The sequence below is a fragment of the Podarcis tiliguerta genome, assembly GCF_965153285.1.
Source record: "Podarcis tiliguerta genome assembly, chromosome: 8".
In the NCBI taxonomy this organism is placed as follows: domain Eukaryota; kingdom Metazoa; phylum Chordata; class Lepidosauria; order Squamata; family Lacertidae; genus Podarcis; species Podarcis tiliguerta.
This window is the reverse complement of record NC_139541.1, coordinates 71429015-71451960: the sequence shown is the minus strand read 5'-3', so window position 1 is coordinate 71451960 and position 22946 is coordinate 71429015. Positions and strand designations below refer to the sequence as shown.

General features: G+C 46.4%; 3 protein-coding genes across 5 annotated transcripts in view; 1 reads left to right on the top strand and 2 right to left on the bottom strand.

Annotated features, from left to right (window-relative positions):
* Positions 1 to 22946, top strand: part of LOC310684739 (uncharacterized protein) — a 268708-nt gene that overhangs the window by 188200 nt on the left and 57562 nt on the right. The gene's annotated exons all lie outside the window — the stretch shown is intronic.
* LOC310684651 (lens fiber membrane intrinsic protein-like) lies at positions 2226 to 10308 on the bottom strand. Of its 3 annotated transcripts, none has more exons than XM_083456082.1 (4): positions 9917 to 10308; positions 6099 to 6254; positions 3458 to 3577; positions 2226 to 2724 (listed from the first exon to the last, which is right to left on the bottom strand). In XM_083456082.1, the coding sequence occupies exons 1-4, from the start codon at positions 10194 to 10196 to the stop codon at positions 2552 to 2554; spliced, it is 729 nt and encodes a 242-aa protein (XP_083312208.1). In that variant the 5' UTR covers positions 10197 to 10308; the 3' UTR covers positions 2226 to 2551. The 3 variants fall into 3 exon arrangements, 2 of the variants coding, with proteins under 2 accessions (XP_083312208.1, XP_083312209.1); XM_083456083.1 differs by having other exon boundaries at positions 10148 to 10308; XR_014514780.1 differs by lacking the exon at positions 6099 to 6254 and having other exon boundaries at positions 9917 to 10307.
* On the bottom strand, positions 12276 to 21952 carry NKG7 (natural killer cell granule protein 7). Its single transcript, XM_083456275.1, has 5 exons — positions 21711 to 21952; positions 16868 to 17111; positions 15683 to 15829; positions 13855 to 13989; positions 12276 to 12690 (listed from the first exon to the last, which is right to left on the bottom strand). The coding sequence occupies exons 2-5, from the start codon at positions 17040 to 17042 to the stop codon at positions 12632 to 12634; spliced, it is 516 nt and encodes a 171-aa protein (XP_083312401.1). The 5' UTR covers positions 17043 to 17111; positions 21711 to 21952; the 3' UTR covers positions 12276 to 12631.

The window sequence follows — 22946 nt, the reverse complement described above, 5'->3', positions numbered from 1 at the left end:
GGGAAGGGGAGGAGGGAATCACGTGAGTGTGTCTTCAAAGCTCCACAAGAGGGTCAGGTGTGTAGTTGTCCGTGGTGCCCAATCGGGAGTTTCTTTCGGGTTTCCGCAAGCCAATCGAGGAACTCGGTAGGAGGGCATAATGGGTGGGCGAGAGGGGAGGGAACGAAGGCAAAGCGACTGCTTTTTCAAATTGGATGACTGAGGTGCCGTTTTCACCAATCACAGCATTGGAATGGGGGGGTGGAGCGCGAGGGTTCCGGAGATTATGCCATCTGTCCAGCCCAATCAAACAACGGCATTTACGTGACGCGCACCCCACCCCACCCCACTCCGCCTCCGAAACGAAAGGACGCCAATCAGATCGGCGTCTGAGTTACTGTTGAAGAGGTAGACACTTGCGGAGGGAGGGAGGCTGCGCGGGAGCGCTGGAGGAATCTGGGTGAAAGGTCGTGACGCGTGTCTTTTGTTGGTCACGCAGTTACGAATCCGGCTGTAACGTGCGAATTGTTGCGCGCAGGGCTGGCCTGCTCGCGGGAACAGCGCGCCGTCTGAGGTGTCGGTTAGGATTTAACTGCACCCGGCCGACCTCCGTGTCTTCCTACCTTCGAGTCGGCAATGTAACGTCTGAAATGGGGAGCCAAAGAAGATCGCAACGACAACTTCCACGATTAGAAATAATTTCCTCTGCTCACGGAGGTTCCTTCTCCGATCTCCCGTGGCACGTGTCTCCTCTAAAGGGGAACAACGGAACAACAACAGAAAAGAAACCTCAACACCTTGCAGTTGCGAAACTGGCATTGTTGCTGCCAGCCAGGGCTTCCTGTCCGACCCCCTGCAAAACCTGGAAAACGGGGGAGGAACTGACCCCTGTTTTTCTAGGGGTCGCTCCCCCAAAATATTTTCCATGTTCCTTTTTTCCCAGGCCTCCACTGCTCAAGGCTAGATCCTGCATCCATGGCCTTGCTTTGCATTTCAACACTCTCCATAGGTTGCTATGATATTTGAATCTGCAAATTGCAGTTGGCCCTTACTCTCCAAACTTAACACACTTCATTTAAAGTACTAAGGTAAGAAGAGAGCTAAGAGCTCTTCAGAAGATTTCCGCAAGACACCACAACAGGTATCTTGTAGGAACATAGGAATCTGCCTTGGACTGAGTCAAACCATTGACCCATCAGACAGAGTATTATCAACCAGGGTCTCAGGCAGAGGATATTTCCATACCCACCTGGAAAGGCCAGGGATCTGAACCTGGCGCCTTCTGCATACAAAACATTTTCTATGCCTGTTTCCCATTACAAAAGAATAATTGTATTACAGTGATACCTTGAGTTAAGAACTTAATTCGTTCAGGAGGTCCATTCTTAGACTGAAACTGTTCTTAACCTGAAGCACCACTTTAGCTAATGGGGCCTCCTGCTGCCACCGCACCACCGGAGCACGATTTCTGTTCTCATCCTGAAGCAAAGTTCTTAACCCGAGGTACTATTTCTGGGTTAGCAGAGTCTGTAACCTGAAGTGTCTTTAACCTGAAGCATAAGTAACCCGAGGTACCACTGTATTTGTACCCTGCACGTCTGCCTGGGTTCTCTACTTAAGAGAACTGTATAGAGTTGGAAGGGGCACCAGTCTTCATCTGCAAGGGAGGAATCGCAGCTAAAGCATCCCTGACAGGAGGGAGAAAGGTTGTTTTGGAGGGAGAAAGGTTGTTTTCTGCTGCTCCAGAGAAGTGGACATGGAGCAATGGATCCAAACTACAAGAAAGAAGATTCCACCTAAACATTAGGAAGAACTTCCTGACAGTAAGAGCTGTTTGACAGTGGAATTTGCTGCCAAGGAGTGTGGTGGAGTCTCCTTCTTTGGAGGTCTTTAAGCAGAGGCTTGACAACCATATGTCAGGAGTGCTCTGATGGTGTTTCCTGCTTGGCAGGGGGTTGGACTCAATGGCCCTTGTGGTCTCTTCCAACTCTATGATTCTATGATTCTAGGTGGCTATCTGCTTAAAAACCTCCAATTGATTGGCCACTGTGTTAGACTCTAATGAAGGGATGGGGAACTTAAGGCCCTCCGGGTGTTGGATTCTTAACTTCCGTCCACACCAGCCAGTGTTGGCCCACACTCGGGGATGGTGGTTGTTTCAGTCCTGCAATATCTGGAAAGCCAGCGGTTCCCCACTCCTGGTATAGCACCTGTCAAGAGGTGATTCTAGAAGAACAGTCATAGGATGAAGCATATTAAAGGAGTTTATTCAGGAAGGATATAAAGCAAAGAAATATCATTTTAAAAAAAGTTCAGAAGCATGATGTGAAGTGTCACTGCAGTGCCCCTTGATGCCGACATCCATCATTTGTAGCTTAGAGGCAACTGAATGTGTCATGATGATGTTTGATGCTTGCTGGGAATCTGCCGCAAAAAGTAACCCCTTGCCAAGGTATCTTCTCACCCTAATTCCCACAGCTCAGATGCCACCGGGTGCATGGTTGCCTTCACGCAACCAGGGCACTCTACCCGCCCAAACCTGATGCCACTTGTATATCTCGCAGTGTTGAGTTCACATAATTGTCACAGATTTTGATGTGGCCCCCCTCGGCCTCCCTCTGAGGGCACTCTGAGAGGCAGGGTTTTCCAATAAGTCCTCTTTCAGCGTCTTTATAGTCATGCCTGTGAAAAGCTCTGTGGTATCTTCATCCTTCTCCCATTTCTTCGCCACCAAGTGACAAACTCCTGTAAGCCAAAAGGAGCCCATTTCAGTTGCTGGGTGCGAGTTGCCCTCGTGCCTGCTGTCCACCTAACTTTATGGCTTTTGGCCACTTGACTGTATACTTGTAATGTATAGTGTTGGTGGCTTTGCCTGCTCTGTTGCTTTGGCCCCACACAGGCGGCCCCTGGAAAGTTTGCCATGAGGCAATGTGGCCCTTGGGTGTAAGTAAGAAAACAGGTGGGTTGAGGCTGAGTAAAGGCAGGTTGAAGCTTGTGGGGCAGTGCTCCATTGGCCCCATCGGACCAGCCACCATTTATTTCTTGCTGCATCCCAGGATGCTAAATCCAGTGTTTCAGGGAGCCAGATTTTACAACTGGGGTTGCAATTACCGTATTTTTCGCTCTATAAGATGCACCACACCACAAGACGCACCTAGTTTTGGGAGGAGGAAAACAAGAAAAAAAAATATTCTGAATCTCAGAAGCCAGAACAGCAAGAGGGATGGTTGCACAGTGAAAGCAGCAATCCCTCTTACTGTTCTGGCTTCTGGGATAGCTGTGTAGCCTGCATTCACTCCATAAGAGGCACACACACTTCCCCTTACTTTTTAGGAGGGAAAAAATGAGTCTTAGAGAGCAAAAAATACGGTAATTGCCTAGTATGCACTGAGCCCTTCTCTGCTTGCATTCAGGAAGTCTTCCCCACTTAAGTCCTGTTATCTTTCCATAACCCCCCAGGGCTCTGAATAGCTCATACCTGCCATGGTTGCCAGAATGACAGAGAACCACCCTGGTGCCAGGGACCATGAAAGGAAAGTGTTGGTCATCTCGGTGGCTGCCCTCATGTAATTGAAGAGGCCCATCGCTCCATTGAAGCCTGGAAGGTGAGAGCCAACAAGATAGCAAAGAATGGGAAGGTCAAGGACTTGATTTCTTCAGCACTCAGTCTTTAAACAGCCATAGCTTCTCCTAAAGAATACTGGGAACTGTAGTTAAGGATGCTGGGAGTTGTTAGGAGACCCCCTATTCTCCTTCCAGAGCTACAATTTGCAGAGTAGTTTAACAAATGCTTCGTAGGGAACGCTGGGAATTGTAGCTTTGGGAGGGAATAGGGGTTACCGAACAATTCTCAGGACCCTTACAAACTACAGTGTGTGATTACATATCTATAACTAGTTTGTGAACTGCCTTGGCATTTCTTCTCAAAATAAAAGCTGATATTCTTCTTATTTAGCAATCCAACACAAATCGTTTGAAAGGACCACAGTGGAGTAATCATATTGTTTTAGGTCTGTTGTGGGGGGTCATAAATGTCTGGGTATGTTAACTGGTTAACTGGTATGTTAAAACAGGATGCCAGACCGTATGGTTCTGTCTTAAGATAGATCCATGCATGTATTAGGTCATGTGTGAAAACAGCTTCAAACCCCCTGGAAGTAGCATGTGCGAAGTGTTAATTAAACTAGGCAAACTTGCTAATTTGTGTATAAGCCACCCCTTTAACACTACCTAATCAACATGTGTAAAATCTCATTAGCACAACAAAGCATAAAAAAACTCTGTATGATAATTCAGATGAGTGGGGCTTCTCTCTGTGTGTGTTACAAAAGAGCAGGGTTTAGGTTAGCAAGATTAGAACAGGTGAGATGTGACAATTCTTGGGAAAAGGCAAACTGTCAGGGCAAGGATGCTGCTGTGCCTATAAGAGGAGCAACCTCTTGTGGCAGGAATGCTGTGGTCTCCTCCATTGTCGGCTTCAGGTTATATACATGTGTAAATAAACCATATACCATAAAGACAACACAGTCTCTGCTGTGCCTTATTGTCCCACTAGAAACTCAGACCCTGGGGTTACAGAGCATCTGGCATCCCTGGAACCTCACACTGCTTAGATATTGGGGGGGGGGGGTTGTCATGTAACACTGCTGAATTTCCAGAAACCATCTCACCAGTCTGTTCATTTGGCCTCAGCAACCCATTCTTGTGACTGGCCATAAGAACATAAAAAGCGCCTGCTGATTGAGGCTAATGCCTTATATAGCCCAGCATCTTGTTCTCAGAGTAGCCTACCAGATGCCTGTGAGGAGCACTTTCTCCTGTGGTTTCCAGTAACTCCTATTCAGAAGCATTACTCCCTCCAACCATGTAAGCAGAACATCATGGCTGAAAGCTATTGATAACCTTTCCCTCCATGAAATTGCCCAGTCCTCTTAAAGCCATCAGATTTTATTATTTTTGCATTTTATTTATTTATCTATACTTTTCAAGGTTTATACATTTTACTAGTTTTATACATTTGCACTAATTTTACATTCATTTTGACTTTTCAAAACTCGGCTCCCACCCCCCTCTTCCTGTGGTTCCTTAAATTTGTTTTTAGTATCTTCTGCATATCCAAATTAACTTAATTTACTCATTTATTCATCATCTTTAAGTATATACTCTTCTAAAACCGCAGGTTGTTACAATAATCCTGCCAGTGTTTTTATCTGTTTATAATCTATCTGTAAATATTCAATAAACAATTTCCATTCTTTTATATACCAGTATATAAAAAAATGTTATCTTGATTTTTTATTCTTCCGGTAAGTTTCACCATTTCTGCTTATTCCTAAGTATCCATTCTTCCTTTACCTCAGTGGTGGCCAAACTTGGCCCTCCACCTGTTTTTGGACTACAACTCCCATCATCCCTAGCTAACAGGACCAGTGGTCAGGGATGATGGGAATTGTAGTCCCAAAACAGCTGGAGGGCCAAGTTTGGCCACCACTGCCTTACTGGGGCTTCTGCTTCTTTCCATTTTGGGGCAAGTAACATTCTTGCCACTAGTGGCATACATGAATAAGTTTCTATACATTTTATGTATCCAAATTAGTGGCCATCACTGCCTCCTGTGGGAACGAGTACCATAGTTTAACTATGCACTGCATGGAGATGTGCTTTCTTTTATCTATCCCAAATCTTTCAAATTTGTTGGTTGTTCCCTACTTCTAGCGTTATGAGAGAGGGAGGAGAACTTTCCTCTTTCTGCTTTCTCCATGCCACGCATAATTGTACACACTTTTATCAAGTCATCCTTCCTTTCCCTTTAAACTAGTGTTTCCCAAACTTGGGTCTCCACCTGATTTTTTTTTTGTACTACAGTTCCCATAATTCCTGCTAGCTAAGGATGATGGGGATTGTAGTCCCAAAACAGTTGGAGACCCAACTTCGGGAAACACAGCTCTAAACTAAGAAGTCCTAAATGCTGCAACTTTTCCTCCATCCCTTTTGATCATTTTGGTTGCTCTTCCCTGCACATTTCCTGGACAGTGGGGTGCTAACCGCACAAAGTCTTTTTGGGGAATGAAAAGGGGAGGTGGCGGGGTAAATAAGAGTCAGAAGATGGCTCCTCTTACCCGAGACAAAACAGAGGCCGATGGTTAGCGTGGGCCACGTTGTCGTCCACCACTTTGGCGGTTCGATGGGTGTGAGGCAAAGTGTGCCAGTGACCACAGACCCATAGGAAGTCGCAGCAGAGAGTACCATAAAAAATCTAGATATGTAAATATAGTCTAGGAGAGAAGAAAGAAAGAAACTTTATCCTAATGGCCCTCTGTTCGTTGCCCCGTTCCCTAATCTCAGACCTCGGCTCCTCCACTACCACCGCAGTCCCATCTCTGAATTGCTCTGCAAGAAGAAGAGTTTGGATTTAATATCCCGCTTTATCACTTCCCGAAGGAGTCTCAAAGCGGCTAACATTCTCCTTTCCCTTCCTCCCCCACAACAAACACTCTGTGAGGTGAGTGAGGCTGAGAGACTTCAAAGAAGTGTGACTTGCCCAAGGTCACCCAGCAGCTGCATGTAGAGGAGCGGAGAAGCGAACCCGGTTCCCCAGATTACAAGTCTATCGCTCTTAACCACTACACCACACTGGCAAGAGGGAGATTAACAAGCCAAGCGCCATCCTAGCAGGAGGAGCAATTCTCTTAAGGAGGTGTGGCCACCTGATGGGCTACCACAGTTCTGAAAGGTGCCCGGGCAGAGTGACGCCATTATAATTTATTCTAAAAGTATTTCTTAAACCACCTAATGTTTCAAAAATTGTCTTAAGTGGTGCACAGTTGTACAAATCAACATTCAACTGCTGCATCAGTATGTTTAAATAACAGACAGAAGTCTAATGATGTATTTATCTGTGGCCATGAAGAGGAATGGCCAAGACTGGCTTAGATACTGTGTGACTCCAGTCTTGTGTTTTCTTTACGGTTGGTCCAGGAGACCAGGTTTTGACCTGTGCCCTCCTGGAATCTGCACAGTTCCCCAGCCCTGCCTTGCCAGGGGTGCGGAGATGATCGTTTGAACCTCTGCTGCTGTGAATGCCAAGGATGAGGAACCTGTGACCCTCCAAACCAGCCTTGCTCAACCTTGGGTCCCTAGATGTTGTTGGACTCCAACTCCCATCCTTCCGAGCCAGCATGACCTGTGGTCAGGGATGATGGAAGCTATAGTTATTTATTGAATTTATATACTGCCCTATACCCAGAGGTCTCAGGGCATTTAACAGAATAAAATCAAAATATAAAACCACAAAATACATACCGTAGATTCCGGAATATTAGGCGACTGGGCGTATTAGACGACCTCCCCAATTGCCAGCTGCAATTTGGGGGTTCTTCTTATAAGCCCAGTCGCCTAATACGCTGGGCAGCTCCACGCCTGGAGAAAGTCGCCCGGCGTGGAGCTGAGCCCGCCTGCTGCTGCTGCTTCGGAGCCGACTTTTTAACCTCTTTTCCGGGGTTAAAAAGTCATCTTATACGCCGGAATCTACGGTAATCAAAATAAAAACAACAACCCAATAACCCCCCTCCAGGGGTTGGTTGAGAGCAAGCTGAGATTGGTGGGGCAGTGCCCCATTCATCACAATGGACCAACTTTCACTGGTGCTGGATGGCAGAGATGGCAACTGACTTGCATTGTTTTTTAAAAATTCACGAAGGATAAGGCTATCATTGACTTCGAACTCTGATGGCTATGTTCTACCTCTCAGAGGCAGATGCTTCTGAATACCAGTTTCTGGAAACCACAGGAGAGGAGCTTAGGCCCTGCTTTTGGGCTTCCCATAAATAAGCATCTGGCTGGCTGCCGTAAAATCAATCTGATGGACCAGATGGGCTGCTGGTTTGATCCAGCAGGCTCTTCTTATGTGCTTATGACTAGGATTCCACTCACCTTCCCAATATCCTGTTCCTTTCCTGCCTATTCTCAGCACCCGTGAGGTCATGGATGGTGTACCATTCACATACTTGGTGCGGGCTCCCCAGAATAATTTGTTCGCCCAATGTGTGGGCAATGGGATGTTGGACTAGATAGATGGGCATTTGGTCTAATCCAGCTGGACTCCTCCTTATATTCCTTTTGGCACAACACTAACCAAGTTGCCTCTGTACTTGATTCTGCCTGCTGTTTGTTTTGCATGGCAAAACCCACCGGGAAAGGTGGTACCCAGCTCTGATCAAACTAGGGTTGTTTGTTTTTTTAAATTGGGCTTCAAATTCAAGGTGTTCCTGGGGACCATGATTTCCCTTTCCCAGAAAGGGGACTAAAGCTGGATTCACAGATGCCTATGTAAGGACGTTGCAGGAACTGATTGGCTAGTGCCTGTACAGTTACTGGAACTGACACATGATCCTCAAATCTCAGAGCATCTTTGCAACTTTTTGAAACATATATGTTTATTGTTTAACGATGCATGCATATGGACATAAATGCATCTCTTGCTCTTTGGGGTAGCGGAATCGTTCCCTTGCAGAAAAGCCATGCCATTTCAGGGTGACATTAACATATGCTGATGCTGGGGGGGGGGGGATTAATCACTGTATACCTGCCCTGGATTCTCTGATCAGTGCCAGACTTGTGGTTTAGGGGAACCCCTATTTTAAATCCCCAATGGAGTATCCTACCAGGGCACTGTGGCAAATTTACTGGAGGTTAGAAAGCATGGAGCATGGGTAGGCAAACTTAGGCCCGGGGCCCAGATCTGCCCCAATTTCCTTCTAAATGCAGCCTGCGAACGTCCAGGAATCAGCATGTTTTTTTCATGAGTAGAATGTGCCCTTTTCTTTAAATGCATCTCTGGGTTATTTGTGGGGCATAGGAATTCGTTCATCCCCCTCCCCCCCCCCAAATATAGTCTGGCCCCACACAAAGTCTGAGGGGCAGTGGACCAGCCCTACTGAAAAAGTTTGCTGACCCCTGGCATGGAGCAACACTACACAGGGAGTATTGTGGGAAATCAAAATAGTGGCTCTCTGCAATGATTGCCCTTCTGCTTTCCTTCCTTGTTGCCAGGAAGTGCCCCACAATTTTGGGAGAGAGTTTACAAAAAGGCGCTTTGATAACTGTCCACTCAGAATTGGAGCTGGCCTGGCCAGCAATGCATGACAGCATGGTTGATGGTGCACACTCTCAGTTCACAGTGTTGCTCTGTGTGCAGCCTCTGCATGCGTGGAAATCCCACAAGGCACACAGGTTCTGTGACTCATGCCCAGGGATTCCGCAGCAGAAAGGTCCATGTGGAAGGTATTCCGCATAGGTAGAAACTTTAAAAACCAATTAGATGGGGCCACTGGCAAAAGTCTCTTTTCTGAAGTTTCTTTCCTGAAGTGTTATGAGCTAGCCAGCAGATGGAGCAAAAGGCTCATACAATATTGGGTAAGAACATGGAACTCTTGTGTCCAAAGCCCGATGCTGCTTTTAGGATGAACGGAGACTCTTTAGAGCAATCTTGTGGGGTTTCCACTCCGTGATGTGAGCCCTCTTTGCACTTGAATTGCAAATGTACATACCCACCAGCAAGCTGAACAGCCTCTGCCACACTCTGTTTTTTCTACACAAAGGAGGGCTAAATTGCCTTGTCCTTCCTTTTAAAATAGTTGCAAAACTGTTCCAGGGATCTGAGGGGCAAGGTGTGTTGATAATAACTCAGGCACTAGCCAATAGGTGCTTCCACAGCTGGCTTCTATCCCCATTCAAGTACTTTGAAAAACTGCAGAAGCAAACCCCGCTCCCTCAAGGAGAGGCAATAAGAATTAAGTATTTCCTTTGTTTACAAAGAAGGAGAGGAACTATCAAGTTGCCTGTTCCACTGTTTAAATGCTTCTATCACTGGCAGGAAATATTGAGGCCTTCTACAGTGATCTCTAGTTCAAAATTCTGAGCATTATGTCGCCCTTACTTGGTGTGTCGCCCAGATAGACACAGTTGCCCAAAGAGCATTCCTGCCACAATCCCTGGAACACAAAGATTCCCCGAACAAACCGCTTGACCCAGGATACTGTCGAGATCACTACCACAAGCAGAATGGTTTCCAGGCAAGAGATAGCGATGCCACCTATGCGCAGCTTCTCAATATTCGTTAGCTTCTTGAACCATGTAAGCAAGGGCCATTTGGAAGTGGTAGCAGCACCAGGATCCTCAGCTTGGGGTTGACGGAGGCAATTAAGGCAAGCACCCATCTTCTAGCCCCGGGGCTCATTTCCCTTGGAAAAGAACTGCATTCAGCACCCCGAATTCCCCAACCTTTCGGGTGTCTGAGCTCCAGCCAAAGGTTCTACTCATGAAGCTTGGAAGACCATTGCTCCCATAGTAACTCCAGCATTCTGGAACCTCTCCAGATTCCTGGATGGTTCTTCCACATGAAGAGAAGGAGGTCCCATCAGTATTTCCTTCTGCCAACTCAGGACGTGAGCAAGGCACCAACCACCCAGCCAGATTTCCCCTATAGTCAGTTTGGATACGGCCAAGATTTGAGTGATTTTGGACAAGGCTTTGCATGCAGTCCAAAGCATTCATACCCCAGAGCATTCATTGACCCAAGTTCGAGACCGCTGTATCGAGTGCTTTTCACCCTGGTACTTTTCAGAATGGAATGTCTTAACAATCAGAGGCAGCATAAGCATTTTTAAATTCCCATGAACCGAATCAGAGTTGTTTCTGGGTAAATGGGCCAGTCAGTAAATAGAACGGAAAACCTGATTGTGGAAAAATGACATTTAAAAAAGCTTAAAATTCAGAAAGTCAGTTTTGAAACCTGAAAACAACCCCTCCCCCCACAGGATTTCTGAGTCTGCACAAAATTTCTTTCTGCTTGAGCCCTAGAAAGAAAGCTTTAGTTAAAGCTATGGTTTTCCCAGTAGAGATGTATGGAAGTGAGAACTGGACCATAAAGAAGGCTGATTGCCGAAGAATTGATGCTTTTGAAGGAGGTACTGGAGGAGACTCTTGAGAGTCCTATGGTTTGCAAAAAGATCAAACCTATCCATTCTGAAGGAAATCAGCCCTGGAAGGACAGATCCGGAAGCTGAGGCTCCAGTACTTTGGCCACCTCATAAGAAGGGAAGACTCCCTGGAAAAGACCCTGATGCTGGGAAAGATGGAGGGCACAAGGAGAAGGGGATGACAGAGGACGAGATGGCTGGACAGTGTTCTTGAAGCTACCAGCATGAGTTTGACCAAACAGCGGGAGGCAGTGGAAGACAGGAGTGCCTGGCGTGCTCTGGTCCATCGGGTCACAAAGAGTCGGACACGACTAAACAACAACTAAACAACAACAAAGTTAAGGCCTTGTTATGTACTGAGTTGAATAGGATCCAAAAGGCAGCAGTCTGACTGTTCCTACAACAACAGGATTCAGAATGCAGCAGTCTGATTGGTCCTAGAACAATAGGGTCCAGAATGCAGCAGTCTGATTGGTCCTAGAACAATGCAGCAGTATGATTGGTCCGCAGGAGCCACCCAATCCAGCTCTAGGTAGAAGTGAATCCGCAACCTGATTGGCCTACAGAAGAATCCCAGAATTAGCCAATCACATGCAGCCCATTGTTTAAATAATGTATATAAAGCAGATATTTTGGGGGAACTTTCATTCCTCACTACTATGAGCTGAATAAAGAGCATGAAATCCACACTCGACTCCGAGTATATTTCAGGCCTCATTCATACCATGCATTTAAAGTGCCATGGTACCATTTTAAACCGTCATGGCTTCCCCCAAAGAATTCTGAGAGCTGTAGTTTGCTTAAGGTGTTGAGAGCTGTCAGGAGATCCCTATTCCCCTCCCAGAGCTACCATTCCTAGGGAGCTAAAATCCCTCTTCCCAGGGAACTCCTTTCAAGCCTTTCCCAATCCAAGAGCATAAAAAAACCCCATAATAGCCCAGCTGGATCAGGCCAGTGGCTCATCTAGTCTAGCATCCTTTTCTGACAGTGGCCCACCAGATGTCTATGGGAAGCCCCCAAAAGAGCACTCTTCCCACTAGTGTCCCCAGTAACTTATATCCGGAAGAATACTGCCTCCACCAGTGGAGTCCAAAGCATATCATAGTCATTGTGGGTAAGAGCTAGAGACCCTTCCTGAACCTGTCTCACCCTCTGTTAAAGCTACCCAGGTTGGTGGCCATCACAAGTTTTTGCAGGAGCAGGTTCCATATCTACAGTGTGTGAAGAAGTCCTGGTGTTTTTGGGGGGTTTGTTGCCTGCCCTGAATTTTCTAAGTTTTGCCATGGTTAGAAATTAAAGAGGAGGCAAAGGCAAGGATGAGAGAATCTGTTTTATTTTTCCAGCCTTACATTTAGTTCTCCACATTTCCACATCAGTTTACGGTTTGGTCGGTGGCCAACACCACCCCCTGCGAAACATCTTTTGTTTGCAATCAGTGATTCCATGGCAGATGCTCAACCTGTAGACAAGGCAATGCAGAAAACGCTCCCTGAAGACAAGGCAGCTTGGATGCCCTACAGGGGGTTGCTGTGAATGGATTGGGGATGAAAGCACTATTGGGACAGTTGTGAAGGGGATTTCACTGGCATGGGAAGGGGGTGGGACAGGCTTCCTTTGTGTGTTGTGTGTCGACTGCATTGCAAGGTTGCCTTTGCTTCTTAGGAACCAGGTCCTCACACATTCTCATAGCCAGGCCTCGAAGGGCGCAAGTGAGCAACAAGGCTGAAGATGCCTGCAATGAGAGAAGGAGAGAGGAAGAGAGGAAGAAATAAATTCCAAGTCGAACGGCCTCAGGAAGCCAGAGCCAGCCTCACATGGCATTGGCACCTTCTGTTTATCAACCTTCTGACTCTCACTGGAGGCTGGGTGCCTCTGACCATGTGCAGAGTTCATTTCTGTCCAAGGGAAAGCATTTGCTTTTAAAGAGACCTATGGACAAAGTGCTAATGAGCATGTGCGAAGGCCTTCCTTTTGTGTGAAACGAATGTTTCCTTACTTATCCAGAGACTGCCTATAGGCTGGTGGTTGTGCAATGCAGAACCCAGAACCTCAGGTAGCTTGCTGAAGGTCCATTGACAGTGCATGTCACACATGCGAGGTGCTGCTATAGAGCTACCTACTTTGCAGAGCTCTTTGTGGTGGCAGAAGGGCATTGGAATGAGCGTTCACACTGCCTACACAATGCTAGAGGTGTAGGTGTGTCTGTCCATTTTGGTTGCTCATTTTCGCAATCTTAAATTCAGTTCTCTCCAGTTCTGAATCAGTTTGTGGGGTTGTTTTTTAAGCCGTCATGAAAATGCACCAGCATTTTAGTGCAAATTTCTCCTTAAAATAGACATGCTTGTATGCAGTTTTCACTCACGCACACATCGTTGCAAAGCAATTTCCTTTGACACAATGCATTCTTGCATGTTGTTTTCACTAATACAGTGGACGCTTGGGTTGCGAACGTGATCTGTGCGGGAGGCACGTTCGCAACCTGCAGCATTTGCAACCAGCGGCGCCGCGTCTGCACACGCACGGGTTGCAATTCAGTACTTCTGCGCATGTGCAAAGCGCGATTTAACACTTCTGCGCATGTGCAAGTGCCAAAACCCAGAAGTAACCTGTTCCAGTACTTCCAGGTTCAGCGCGGTGCACAACCTGAAAATATGCAACATGAAGTGTCTGTAACCTGAAGTATGACTGTATATGCATCTTTATGTACATTTCACCTTAGTACACATTTTTGTATGCATTACATTGCTGTAGAAATGCATTGCAAAATTCAGAAGAGTGCAAATGTGAAAGGCTGCTTCTGTTTCACCTTGCGTATTGTTTCAGAAAGCGGAAATGGGGTAGGTTTGCCTTTAAATGCAAACTGACTCTAACTCCCTTCCCCACCCTCCCTACTCACCAGTCAGAAACAGCATGGGAAATGCTACCCAGGCAAGATAGAAGGACCATTCATAGGTGAGCTGGATTTGAGGGTCCCTGTTCTTCCCCCAGGATTCAGTAGTGAATACGACTACACCAACCAGAGTGAAGAGTGCTACAAAAGAGCAGAGGAGTCAGGGCAGCCAACATAGCACTGATTCACACAGGCAATCTCACCACTCAATTATCAAGGGCTGGCTGGTATGTATGTTGCAGATCTAACCCTACTGGCTGGGGCTGGTGTCCATTGATGCCAATAGGGCAGAACGCAGGGAGACGAACAGTAGGTGGTGCCGCCAGAGGCAGTGACGGAAAATCAACTAATTCTGGTTTTGGCCCCTTCCTCCTCCCTGCTGAATTCTACAAAAGAAACACTGAAGCTATGGAGGAGGAAGCCAGCAGCCAGGGCCTCCCCATAGACTGCTCATAAGTCAGAAGACAGGCAGGTGAGGGCTGCTTGGGGGCAGGCAGGTTGGCGGGGCAGTGTGCCCCCATTGGCTCTAATGGTGCAGCTTCTACTGGATCTAACGCCACGGAGAGAATTTTTGTACCTCCTCAATCACAACACAATTTTTGGTGTCCCCGTGTTCTTGTATCATCATCGTCATCTAAAAAGGTCACGGCACTCAGTTCACACATCCAAGTGCAAACTGTAGGTTATTGCACTAAGGCTGCATGGGTCCTACTACATCTGATGGGTTTCCCCTTTGCTTTCATTACAGGCGTAGGGGTGGTTGGTTTAAATCAGGATTGCAATGTGAGGCTTATCTCATCCTTTCCCAACTATGAAGCTGATGCATAGGCTCTGTCTCAAAGGGTAGGGTTGCCATATTTCGAGAAGTAAAAATCCAGACACACAAAGTTGTTGAGCTTTTTAAGTGGAGAAATCAAAAATCTGGACATTTGGACGATTTCCCGAAGTTCCCCCTAGACCAGTGGTTCTCAACCTGTGGGTCCTCAGATGTTGTTGGACTACAGCTCCCATCATACCTGAGCTCTGGTCTTGCTAGCTAGGGGTGATGGGAGTTGTAGTTCAACAACATCTGGGAACCCACAGGTTGAGAAAGGCTGCCCTAGATGCTAGGTACATCATTAGAATCCAGGAGGTATGGCAACCCTACCATAGGGGCGAAGGCAGAGGCAGATTTAGAGCAGCGCAACCGATTTTGCCACACTGGGTGCCTAGCTTAGGGGCCCCCATGGGGCGTTGCAAACTGTGATGTAGCAAACTGAGCAGAATGGAAGGTGAGAGGCAGGTGATAGGGTGCACTGAATTTTGGCCTTCCACAGGGAGCTGCTGAAATTTGAAAACCCAAAGTCTGCCCCTGCTGAGGGCCCTTGTTTTCCTTCCTGCTGGTGTGGAAGCGCCCTTAAAGGGCTTTGAAATGTTTTAAGCTTGGCCTTAGAGGATGAAAACACCCCACCCCTTTCTTTGCTCCAGCGGTCCTTTCCCCCTTACAAGATCCTCTTTCTCAATTCTAGAGCCATGCCTGATCTCTTCGCAGGATAATAATGTCAGAAAAGTCCCACGGCATCAGCTGAAAAGCCCATCTAGTTCAGCATCCATTTCTCCCAGGGGAAACCCAGGGGCTTATGGGAAGACCAAAAGCAGGCCCAGAACACAGCCGCCACCTCCTCACTTGCAATTCCCACCAACTGGTCTTGAGGGGCATACTGTCTCCAATAGAGGAGGTAGACCATAGCCATTGTGGCTAGTGGAAGCTGACAGCATGTGGGGCATAGCCATGAGGCTATTTAGCACCTGCGACCGTGAGCAGGTTCTTCCTCATAATCCTTGGCACACCTACCACCTGTGAAGGCAACGATGGACGTGACGAAGACTCCACCAAGGAAGCCACAGTCGCAAGGCATGAAGGAGGCGGTGAGAGAAATGACCGAGGCCAAAGCTGCCAGGGAGCCCAAGATAAGGAACGCACGTGTGGCAAGGATGTATTCTGTAAATCAAAGCATTGAGGGGAAAGAGTTAGTTGAGCATGCCTTCATTCCTTGTACCCGGAACCTTCCAGAAGCCTAAAAAAAGAGAGAAGAGGTTAGTTGTGCCCATTGAGTAGACTCATGGAAGGCAATAGACATGTTACTTGCCACAATTGATCTTAATGGGCATAACCAAGGTTGGATATCACCCATGATGTTTGACCTTAGCTTGAAGGTTTAGTTATTAAAGTGTAATTTACCTGTTTAAACTGAAAAGGCTTCAATTTCAAAGTGAAAGAGGACCAAGTGTGAGAAAGAGGATATTTGCCTAAGGTTACAAAATTTAACCTTGGCTTGAAGTGAATATAGTTCCCCCATCTGTTGTTGTTATTGTTATCATTATTATTATATCAAAAAGTACACACAGCTCCCGCTACCTAAACGTTCATTATACAAAAATTCACTTATCCAAACAGGAAGAGTTAGTACCCAGACCTCTATACAAACCACAGATTCAGATATCCAAACTGCCAGACCTGTATGCAGTACTGTAAACAAATAAACAGCCTTAAACAAACCTCATTTTTGTGTTTTTCTGGTCTGTAGTGTCTGTAGTAGCCATTCGTCAGAAACCATGGTAGGTGGGAGGGAGACTGGACAAATAAGAGAGCTCCCCCCCCCTTCCTTGTTTGCCTTTTGCAAGGTTTCAGAGGGTTTTCCTGGGTGTTTTCATCATTACAGGGTCAAAATTCTGTGGTCAGGAATGCATTAGAAAGTTTCCCATAGAAATCAATGGAAATTGTCAACTCATTGAGCAAACACTAACCTAAGGAGTGATTTCCTGAGAATGCATTGTGTTCTGATAACTGGTCCTGCGTGTACCACATGCATGGTGGATTTTCTGAGAGGATTTTTTACCAAGACTTTTTGAGAGCATCACAGCAGGTGCCACCAGGCACACTGGTGCCCCTGAGCACCTTGTTGATGACCCCCCCCTCAACCCATAACCTTTGTGTATTGGGGGGGTGTCCCTTGGCAGTTGCCACCATTCTCCTTACCATTAGCCTTGGTTGGGGTCCAGCAGTTCCCCTCCATGCACTCCTGCCAGAGGCCACTGTGGGCAATGCCAGTCGGTCCGTAAGCCACCAGCCAGTAATCGGTGGTCAGGGCGATGAACAAAGCAATGATGCTTATGGAAGCCACCGGTATGCTTAAGATTCTGCAGAGCAGCATGCTTACGATTGTACGGAAGAGCTTTGGCAAAATTAACCCCCGTAGGCTGGTTTCTTGCCTGGAAGGACCCTGTGGGCACAATCAAGAGAATGGGATTTAACGCAGAAGCAGAAAGCATGGAAACAACATTGGGTAACAAGGTGCCAAAGGCAAACAGCCTGCCCCCAAACAAAGAAGCAACCATGGTGGTGTAATTGGAGCACAGGGTGGGGAGAGATCAGTTCACAGGCACGGGTGGCGCAGTGTAGGGGCCACTAACCAGGTGGAGTAAACTGTATTTTCCTAACATTTTAGTATTTACTGCCTTGGATGATGAAGAAAAAAAAAGTGGAGTTGTAGCCAACTAAGTTTTCCTCAGTGTAGACCCATTGAAATTAATGGACCAAACTTCGGCATGTTCATTTATTTCAATGGGTCTACACTGAGGATGATGCCGTGTAACTTGAAAGACTTATAATAGCATGAGTTTCACACATTAAACATTAAACTACCCATGCGTAATTAATAAAACTAAAAAATACCTAGTGCTTAATAGTTTTAGTAATCCCTTGTGGTAAGTTTGATTATTGGCAAAACATCTTCACGTGTATGCAGTTATAATGATTTTAGCTCATATTTACTGTTGATTGCATTAATGTGATTTTGTGAAATCAGGTTTTTACTAGAGCCTCAGTTTAATTAGATTGAACTACGGATGAAATTCAAAGACTATTTAGTTAAATGTGTTAAGATAACTTAATTGGAAAAATTTGCAAATATCAGATAGGCTTAGGATTTATATATGTATTGTTAGAGAATCACATGTTTAAAGTTAAAATGAAAAGAAAGAAAGCTGTTAAGTGATTACCGGTAAGTTAATTTTATGAGAAAATTGGTTTTGGAAAACTGTTAACAATGATATACACTGAAATTCAGCCAGGGGGATTTGAGGAAGTCACTTAAAAATGTTACTAAGATTGGATTAAGTACAATTAAGATGTATGTTTGTTTGTTTGTCTGAAAATTTTGGAAAACCAATTTTTATTTTTATTTTTTGAAAATAATAATAATTAGATTATTTGTGGTATCTGGTATTTGTGACTTTTCTTATTGAATTCTAAATCCAAATCTGTGGTTCTGATTTAAATAAATAGCAATAGCAATAGATAGCAACATGATTCAGGGGAGGGGGAGTACAATAGATTTCCTGAGATCCAAGTCCTTAGGCCCTTGGAGCCAGTGTGGTGTAGTGGTTAAGAGCAGTAGTCTCATAATCTGGGGAACCAGGTTCACGTCTCTGCTCCTCCACATGCAGCTGCTGGGTGACCTTGGGCTAGTCATACTTCTTTGAAGTCTCTCGGCCCCACTCACCTCACAGAGTGTTTGTTGTGGGGGAAGAAGGGAAAGGAGAATGTTAGCAGCCTTGAGACTCCTTCAGGTAGTGATAAAGGGGATATCAAATCCAAACTCTTCTTCTGTGAGTATACACTGGAGGGTGACATTCCTACAGGTATGGTGTCAGTGTGAATCATTCTTGAGCAATAGCCAGAGTTCGCAGCTTAGGCCACCAATAAAATTTCCCAGGCTGCCTTGGAGAAACCTGCTGCTGTTACATGCGGCTGGCTGTGGGGCTCTCCAAATAGTGTTTTGCTGCAGGACCCCTCCACCTTGGGGATGGTCCTCCCTGGGGTCCCCCAGAACAAAGTTTGAAAGCCACTGGCTGGAGAGGCAAGGTTGAAATGTGCTAAGTAAATGAAACTGTTTCTTTCTGGAGGGACATGATGAGGGGGGTTGAATTCAGTGGTTATGATGACAGCTCATAGAGTCAGATTCATATTTAACCTTAAGCCACTTCCTGGAGCCTTCACGCTTTGAGTGTTGATGACATCAAAGGAACTTTGCTTCTGAGTCCTGGTCTCTGCATGCAGCAGGCCAAGGTAGTAGAATAGACTGCACCGCTTCAGACCTCAGAAGTGTGTGAGTGGGGGGGGGGTTTACATATTTAATATATCCGTTGCAGTCAAAAGTCCCTGCAAACAGAAACCCAGCATGGCAGGCAAAGGGCTGGCCTTGAACATTTCCTCTTGAAGTGTTACCTCTTCAGTTTTCAAAGAAATAACTGTGTGCTTGCATTCAGAACGCGGGTGGCGCTGTGGGTTAAACCACAGAGCCTAGGGCTTGCCAATCAGAAGGTTGGCGGTTTGAATCCCCACGACGGGGTGAGCTCCCGTTGCTCGGTCCCTGCTGCTGCCCACCTAGCAGTTTGAAAGCACGCCAGTGCAAGTAGATAAATAGGTACCGCTCCAGCAGGAAGGTAAACGGTGTTTCCGTGCACTGCTCTGGTTCGCCAGAAGCAGCTTAGTCATACTGGCCACATGATCGGGAAGCTGTACTCCGGCTCCCTCGGCCAATAAAGCGAGATGAGCGCCGCAACCCCAGAGTTGGTCAAGACTGGACCTAATGGTCAGGGGTCCCTTTACCTTTACCTAGCATTCAGAAGCGTTATTTTTCAATGGGATGGTATACATATCAATCCAGTAGTTTTCCCCTCCTGAACTACATTTCCCACCAACCTTAACAAGAGTTCCCATGATTCTTTGCAGGAAGTCATGTGCATTAACTGTGGCTTTAAGTGTATGTTGTGCATGCAGCCTCAATCAAGTTCAGGGCCAAGAACAGATCATCTCAGATGTTCTGCAACCTTTCAATGGACCATCAGTGGTCCACGGGTTACATCTGAAGACCTCTGGTCTACAGTGGCTCTCCAGAGTTCCAGTCTGTCTTTCCTAGGCCAACCCTGAGATGAATCTGGCTCAGTATTGTCTACAGTACACTGTTGGAAATGAGGTGTCCAGGGTTTTAGACAGGCCACATTCCCATCCCTGTCTGGAGATGCTGGGGACCAAACCTGGGACTTGCTTCTCTTCCACTGAGCTCAGGGGTGCCAACTTGAATAAAATACTGTGGGGGCCCAGGTAAGCCCCGGCCTGCATAATCAGTCCCATGATGCAGTGCACACACAACATTTGAATGGGAATGCCTATCAGCTTTCAAATATTTTATTGTGGGGGCCAAAGCCCCCATGGCCCCTAGGAGTTGGCTCCTGTGACTGAGCTACAATTCTTCTCCTTTAATTCAGCCCATTTATATTTATTTATTAACTGTATACAGCCTGCCCTTTCTCTCTGAAGGGTTTCCTGGGCAGCAGCAGGCAACATAAAATCCAATGAAATCCAATAACTGAAACAACAGCTCTATGTGCCTTAAATGTGCCTTGAATGTATGGTGTGAATGCAGCCTTATGCCAGCTTTTACTCATGCCATGATCTACAGAAATAACCCATGGAAAAAGTTCAAGTCAGCTCACACACCATTGCAAAACACAGCAGTGGGCAATCCTATGGCATTTTTATCCACAGTGTAAGAAGAACGAATTTTGCAAATGCCAAAGTCTTGCCACTGCAGGAGCAAAGGAAGCTATTCCTATCAGAATCTCTATCTCAGCACAACTGTTAGGGATGTCCTCTTCACCTCTCCTGCAGCAATAGGGACTTTTGCACCCCAAGCAGGCTGAAGGAGGGATGGGGCTTTGTGAACTGGGCAGAAATATTTGTCAATAATCACGATGCAGAAAGCATGTAAGGATGACACCCAAGAGGATCGCTTGTGCAGGTCAATTCTGTATCCAGGGCAGCTGTCTCCCAGCTTCATCTGGTAGACCAGCTGAGACCCCACCTACCCGTGGACTGTCTTGCCAGAGTAGTGCATGCTCTGGTTATCTGGTTATCTTGGACTACTGCTATGCGCTCTATGAGAGGCTCCCTTTGAAGGTGACTCAGAAACTACAACTAATACAGAATGTGGCATCTAGACTGGTGACTGGGAATGGCCACCAAGACCATTTAACAATGGTCCTGAAAGACCTACATTGGCTCCCAGTATATTTCCGAGCACAGTTCAAAGCGTTGGTGCTGATCTTTAAAGTCCTACATGGCCTCAGCCCAGTACAGTGGTACTTCGGGTTACAGATGCTTCAGGTTACAGACGCTTCAGGTTACAGACTCCGCTAACCCAGAAATAGTACCTCGGGTTAAGAACTTTGCTTCAGGATGAGAACAGAAATTGTGCTCCGGTGGCACGGCGGCAGCGGGAGGCCCCATTAGCTCAAGTAGTACCTCAGGTTAAGAACAGCTTCAGTTTAAGAACGGACCTCCAGAACAAATTAAGCTCTTAACCCGAGTTACCACTGTATACCTGAAGGAGCGTCTCCACCCCCATCATTCAGCCCAGACACTGAGGTCCAGCTCTGAGGGCCTTCTGGCGATTCCCTCACTGCAAAAATTGAAGTTACCGGGAGCCAGGCAGAGGGTCTTCTCGGCAGTGGTGCCCTCCCTGTGAAACACGCTCCCATCAGATATCAAAGAGATAAAGAACTACATAGCTTTTAGAAGATATCTAAAGGCAGCCCTGTATTGGGAAGTTTTAATCTTTGGCGTCTTTGTTTTTATATTTTGCTGGAAGTTGCCCTTGGAACTTCCCTAAACCTTACTCCAGACCATACTGACCGGGGGCACTGGTGGAAACTGTCTCTTCAAAGCATTTGAAGGGGCACCAGGTTGGGGAAGAGCCTGCCTTATTTTTTTCTAAAAAGGGAGGGTTAGAGAGGAGCAGAACTGTTGCCATCCTTACCTGGCTCCCTTTGCGGAAAGAACAAGTGTTGGTCAGATAGCAATGCTGAGGACTCCAGAGCAGGAAAACGTGTGTCAGGAGCTGCTGGCTTGAGGTTTTGTAGGAGGAAAGGCTGGTCCTTGTCAGCGTGGGGTCAGGACAGAGCTCTGGTTGCAAAGGAAGGAGCCTTATTGGTCTTCTTCTATAGTCTGTCTCGGCTCTGCTTTCCCCGTTTCCTTCCTCCCTGTGTATTTGACCCCATCCTCTTTTCACCACGTCACCCCCAAATTCTACTGCAGCTCTTTCTTTCTTTTTAGCACCTATCGTCCTCTGTGCCCCCCATCCTGGGGAAGTGGTGTTTGCAGGGGGGAGACTAAAGTGTCTGTGGTTTATGTGGGGAGATGTTGCAATGTTCTCAGGGTTGGCCTAAGATTGATCGCTTCCTGAGGCCCCGGGCAGCACAGCACAGCACACCCCACCTCTCCCCTGATTCCACAAAGAGGAGCTGACCAGGCTGGCAATTTTCTTCTTCTTTTAATTCAACATAACAGTCCAATGCAAACAGAGTGGAAACTTTCACAGCTCTCCCATCCCGCCCCCAACAGCACCCCAAACAAAAATCCCAAATCCAAAGGGGATTGTTCAGTGAACACAAGGCCGTGTGTGCATGCTAGTGCCTGGGATCTCTCCCACGGGATCTCTGGGAGTCTGGCGTCAGAGGTCACCTGGATTAGAGGCAAAGATATGAAATGAAAGGCAATATGGAGTAAGCATATCGGTATGTAATGAATGCTGCTTTGCAGGGTTAAAGAAAGAGGGAAATGGTATAAAAAGTAGAAAGATAGAGGTAATCTACATTAGACACAGCAACTTAGAAAGAATAAATATTTCGAGGTCTTAGAACGAAGGAAGGAAGTCAATATGTGTATATGTATGTAACGACTAGATTAGAATGATGATATGGTTTTATTTGTAGATGTGTGGTTTTTTGGGGGGAGGTTTGTGCTTTTATCTCTTGCGTTTTTTCCTTGTTTGTACTGTTTTATTTTGGATTCAATGTTTGTAATTTTTGTTGTAATGTTGCATTGAAAATAAAAAAAATTAAAAAAAGAAAAAAAGAAAAGAAAGGCAATTAGTCTCCACACAGCTTAAAGATAAAGGGACCCCTGACCATTAGGTCCAGTCGACGACTCTGGGGTTGCAGTGCTCATCTCGCTTTATTGGCCGAGGGGGCCGGCGTATAGCTTTCGCGTCATG